The following is a 6,000-nucleotide window of genomic DNA, read 5'->3' as shown; positions in this document are numbered from 1 at the left end:
TTCCAGGACCTCTATACCAGGTGGTGTCAGAGGAAGGCCCTAAAAGTTGTCAAAGACTCCAGCCACCCATGTCATACACTGTTCTCTCTGCAACCGCATGGCAAGCAGTACCGGAATGCCAAGTCTAGGTCCAAGAGGCTTCTAAACAGCTTCTACCCCCAAGCCATAAGACTCCTGAACATCCAATCAAATGGCTACCCAGGCTATTTGCATTGCCTGCCCCACCCCCCCTTTACGCTGCTGTTACTCTCTATTATATATGCATAGTCACTTTAATAACTCTACCCACATGTATATATTACCTCAATTACCGCAACTAACCAGTCCCCCCGCACCTTGACTCGGTACCAGCACCCCCTGTAAATAGCCTCGTTATTATTTTACTGCTGCACTTTAATTATTTGTTCATTTATTTATATTTTTGTACTTTTCTTAAAACTGGATTGTGGGTAAGTAAGCATTTCACTGTAAGATCTAGTACACCTGTTGTATTCATCGCATGTGACAAATAACATCTGATTTGAATAGTATATCTACATCTGAGAGAGAGATTATTAGCCAAATTGACAAGGGTTACGATTGTTGCATTTGAAAGGTGCAGGGCAAGAGATCATTTCCACATTATGAACACCAGAAGCTAACTATTGAAAACCTGTCTCAGCTTTCTCACATTGTTGGGTTTGGTGTTTGGTTCTGGAGATTCTTCTTTTACTAGCAGTATGGCTACAAATAATTCGCATTTTTGGATGTTTCCAGGTGTCAACATCGATTAACCAATGAATTGGACACCTGTCTAAGTGTTATAATCATGCATTTGGTACATTACTTATTGACAGGATTTCCTTTCTCACTGGAATTTCTCTTACTCCTTAAAACAAAAACTAAAATACTACAGAAATATAGCCTTAAAAATTAATAATTGCTATTTTCAATAGTCATGACAAATTGTTTTCCCTATGTTTCCCATTCAAACTCGTCTTCCTTCTACTGTTTTCCTCCTCTCCTAAGCAACACAAAGTGCCTCTCTAACTAGTTTAGACAGGTTTGGGTGTCAGATATTCCCCTTCCGCCCACTGTTCCTGGAATGAGGGTGTGTCAGTTCCCCGACAGGCCCTATTGAAAGCTCCACAGCATCAGCCAAAGAGAGAACAACAGTCAATACTACTGGGAGATATATTTTGGAACAGTTTTTTTTTTTTTTTTAATACATCTGTTTTAATAGGATAATTACACTGTTTAAATAGCTGCAGGCAGTCGGTTAACCCTGGACCATCTCTGTGGGGATTCCAAATGCCTGTCTGAAGCACAACTCCAAGGGTGTTCGTGTGCCAATGGCGTTTATTTAAATATTTGTACAAATAATGACCATTTTAAAAGATGCATTCTACATATATTTATAAAAATGTATGGCATATCAAAATAAATACCTAAGTCATACAGTATAAGCTTGTATTTTTGAATGACACGCAGCATGAACAGCAAAACACGCACGAGAAACAAGGAACATACAGCTCAAAATGGGTTCAGATTCTAATGAATGATCATTCTGATCCAAAAATATGCTTTCCAGTTCATCTTTATAGTAACGTGATGCAAAATGGAACAAATGGGTCGTGCTTTGCTTTAAATTCCATTTGTCAACTGTCACACCCTCCCAAACTCCTTCCAAAAATGGCACTCCTTTAAACCCCCCCAGGCCCACAACACATATACTGAATAGTGTGCATTGGCGCACATGTGCAACTGGCCCGAGCTGGTTTTCCCTGGCTAAACTATGCTAGTTTTCATCCTCATTGCCAAACTTCAGAATAAATACATTTTATTTTAACTAGGCAAGTCAGTTAAGAACAAATTCTTATTTACAATGACGGCCCAACCCGGCCGACGCTGGGCCAATTGTACGCCACTCTATGGGACTCCCAATCACGGCCGGTTGTGATACAGCCTGGATTCAAACCAGGGTGTCTGTAGTGATGCCTCTAACACTGAGATGCAGTGCCTTAGACCGCTGCGCCACTCGGGAGCCCATAAATAATGCAACTTCAGAATCCCTTTGCTAGTTATACAATCATTTAATTGAGAAATTCACTGGAATGCAGCAATGATATCCTTCGTCACCGCCATCTTAAGACAGATATCTTAAACCAGTCATGACTATTCAACAAAACAATAAATCATTTTGAAGTTACTTTCCAGCAAATTTCTTAGTTACATGATTGTATAACTAGCAAGGGAGTTTTGAAGTTGATGCAGTATTTCCTCACCACTTCCTAGGGCTCGACCATCTTTTAAAGGGGCAGTGCAGTCTAAAACATGATTTGCCTGTGTTTGATATATATTTCCACACTATAAAGGTTGGAATAATACTGTGAAATTGTGAAAATGCCCTTTTAGTGTAAGGGCTGTTTTAAAAAGGGTGCCTGACATTTCAGCTTGTTTGACTGGGTGGAATTTTGGACCGCCAATCGACATCACCAAGCGAGATAAGCTAATAGACCAATAACAAAGAGAGTTTGCCCTCATCTCTGTCAATAAAAGCTGGTTTTAAGGTTACACTTCCCTCCCATTAGGCTCCTCCGATTAGGCCCCTCACTCAGGCCACTCTCAGACAGTCCTAGCAACATTCTTGCTGGAGAAATATCATTTTTCTAAGAAGCTGCTGTTGTTCCCTTTTGACCATTTGAATTGAAAACAATCACAGTAAGGTACTTAATTGTTACCCAGAAATGGGAATTGAGATTTTTTTTAAATGGCTGCATTGGACTTTTAACATACCAACTACTCATAAAAGCGGTCTTTCTCAATCCTGTACTGTGTCACTTCCACTTACCCAATCATGTGCATCAATCACTTCCATTGCATTCTTTCCAACGTCTCCACAAACTAGCCACTTACACCACTCCCTTTCCTCAATCTCTGTACTGTCCATGCAACCAACTTTGCACGAAGGAAGCTTATTCATCTCTTCACTCCAACCATAGTGGGCCAGTTGGCTAAAACAGCAACCCCAACATCATCCTATATCCTTTCAATAATCCTGTTCTACATGGCACTTGTACTTAAGGCTATATCATAGGCTGATCGTGTTGGTTTCCTTTACCTTATTTCACACCCAGGAATATGAACAACAAAAAAAGGTCCTCTGTTGGAAACTGGCATTATAGGTCGCAGTAAAAACAGAAGAAAAATATCTAGAGGCGCTATCCGTGACCCCACTCCTCGTGGGTGTCTAATGGGGAGTTGGGATATGCAACAAACAAAAAACATTTGGAGTACACACTAGTGTGTAACAGGACAAATATAAGCACCCCCAAAATTATTTTTATAGTAATAGAGGTACAAAAGTTTAAAGGCAGGAAGTAAACTGTGTACAAAGTTACAAAAAATATAAAACAAGCAATAGAAAATACTGAAAAGCTTAAACTAGAGAAGGCTTTAGAGTTTAAGGCTGTCTGTCAATAAATAACACTGACCTTGCTCTTTGGTGAGCGAACAGAAGGATCTACAGCGGATGAATTAAAGTGCACAGGGATGAGAAAAAGCTCACTATGGACCATTGTACCATGTACCCACTGTACCCACTGTACCATGCCATAAGTCTCTGCACTGGAGTTCGTCAGTCCCCTGTCAAGTGATCAGAGACGAGACTGGGTGGCGTCATTATGCCACAACGTGTCAAAACGTTTTGCAATGGGAAAAGTAAATGGTTGTTTCTTATTGGACAGGTTAAGATTGTACCCCCCACTGTTTCACTCCATTTCGTACCTACTGAACACAACCCTGATTCCACCTACTCCGCTGATCCCCTGGCCTGATATAAATGTATGTAGCGGTTCTTGCAGCTTGTAAAAGGGCGATCACAGGAGAGTAGGTGCCTTGCTAGGTCTGCCCGCCGCTGGGGGTGATTTACTCCTTAGCTCTTTGCTCTTGAGATTGACAGGCTGAGCCACCAACAAGGCAGGGGCAGAGAGGTGGTGGGTGGCGGCTTTCTGTTGATGGGCACTGTTGATGTAACTGGAGATGAGAAGGGTCATCTCCCTGTTCTGCAAAACAAAACAGAACCTTTTCACCTCTTTACATAAGTGCAAATCTACCTGCACATAGTTCACCTGAGCCTCTGAAATCGGAAATGGCTGTTGAGAGAGAGAGTAGGAGAGTGAGAGTGCACAATTGAGTGAGAGAGAGAGAGCGAGGGAGAGAAAGAAGAGAGAGAGAGGAGGATAGGGAGAGTGTGTTCTTGTGTGCCTCACACACTAACCTTGGAGGTGGCCATAGTGAACAGGTGTTTCTCTGTGGGCTTGTCTTTGGCAGCATTACTGCCAATGCTCTGGCTTACCACCAGCATAAAGTCCTGCCTGCAGCCTCCAAACGTCATCAGGTTCTTATAAGGGTGGGACACCAGCAGTTTCTACACAGTAAAGGGGAACATGGAGAGTGATGGGTGTAGTGAGCGGAGAGACTAGTGGGAAACCACAGGAAATGCATGCATAAACCAAAAGATGAAAAGATGCTAGTAGAAATGCTTACAATGGAGTTGTGCTCCAGCACGCTGATGCCATCCTCATGCACTGCCAGCCACAGGTGGGCACCCTGCTCAGGAGAGGGCGTGATGGACTGAACGATCACAGGGTCAGAGAGACAAATCAGGGGAGAGCACAGAGAAAGAGTGATAGGTGGTTAACATCTTCATTCAATGCAAGGAACACATATATATGCCTGATTACCGACAATGATGAGACAGCCTATAGGGGGGAGGTCAGAGACCTGGCCTTGTGGTGCCAGGACAACAACCTCTCCCTCAATGTGATCAAGACAAAGGAGATGATTGTGGACTACAGGAAAAGGTGGGCCGAACAGGCCCCCATTAACATTGACGGGGCTGTAGTGGAGCAGGTTGAGAGCTTCAAGTTCCTTGGTGTCCACATCACCAACAAACTAACATGGTCCAAACACACCAAGACAGTCGTGAAGAGGGCACGACAAAACCTTTTCCCCCTCAGGAGACTGAAAAGATTTGCTATGGGTCCCTAGACCCTCAAAAAGTTCTACAGCTGCACCATCGAGAGCATCCTGACCGGTTGCATCACCGCCTGGTATGGCAACTGCTCGGCATCTGACTATAAGGCGCTACAGAGGGTAGTGCGTACGGCCCAGTACATCACTGGGGCCAAGCTTCCTGCCATTCAGGACCTCTATATACGGTGTCAGAGGAAGGCCCAAAAAATTGTCAAAGACTTCAGTCACTCAAGTCATAGACTGTTCTCTCTGCTACCACAAGGCAATACATAGCCTCGTTATTGTTCCGTTATTGTGTTACTTTTTATCATTTTTTGTTTATTTGGTATCGGTACCGAGTCAATGTGCGGGGATACAGGTTAGTCAAGGTCATTTGTACATGTAGGTAGGGGTGAAGTGATTATATGTATAGATAATAAACAGGGAGTAGCAACAGTGTATAAAACAGATGGGGGGGGGGGGGGGGGTCAATGTAAATAGTCTGGTGGCCATTTGATTAATTGTTCAGCAGCCTTATGGCTTGGAGGTAGAAGCTGTTAAGGAGCCTTTTAATGTGTTACTTTTTATTTTATTTTTTTACTTTAGCTCATTTGGTAAAAATGTTATGAACTCTTTCTTGAACTGCACTGTTGGTTAAGGGCTTGTAAGTAAGCATTTCACGGTAAGGTCTACACTTGTTGTATTTGGAGCATGTGATAAATAAAGTTAGATTTTGATATTGGACGATAAAACACACTGCTGACTAAATCATGGCTTTTTATAAAGGCTAACTTGTACTATGTAAGGCTAAGTGTGTACCTGCAGTATATTGTCCAGCTGGTTCACACACACACACACACACACACACACACACACACACACACACACACACACACACACATACACACACACACACACACACATATTTCTGCAGTGTTTTTTTGTTTCTAAAAGAGCCAATATTAATGTGTGCACCACCACATTGTCTCTGCGCGTGGTGCAGGT

At 42.7% G+C, this 6,000-nt stretch overlaps 1 protein-coding gene across 1 annotated transcript in view; it reads right to left on the bottom strand.

The window, feature by feature from the left end:
* Nucleotides 1–1,318: 1,318 nt before the first annotated feature.
* plekhh2 (pleckstrin homology domain containing, family H (with MyTH4 domain) member 2) overlaps nt 1,319–6,000 on the bottom strand; it is a 52,815-nt gene continuing 48,133 nt past the window's right edge. Inside the window, 3 exon segments of the mRNA XM_029669735.2 lie at nt 1,319–4,043; nt 4,259–4,408; nt 4,528–4,614. Coding sequence (XP_029525595.2) covers nt 3,858–4,043; nt 4,259–4,408; nt 4,528–4,614 — 423 coding nt within the window. The 3' untranslated portion in view covers nt 1,319–3,857.

This window comes from Oncorhynchus nerka, linkage group LG10 (genome assembly GCF_034236695.1).
Source record: "Oncorhynchus nerka isolate Pitt River linkage group LG10, Oner_Uvic_2.0, whole genome shotgun sequence".
NCBI lineage: Eukaryota > Metazoa > Chordata > Actinopteri > Salmoniformes > Salmonidae > Oncorhynchus > Oncorhynchus nerka.
This window is presented reverse-complemented; position numbering and strand designations above follow the sequence as displayed.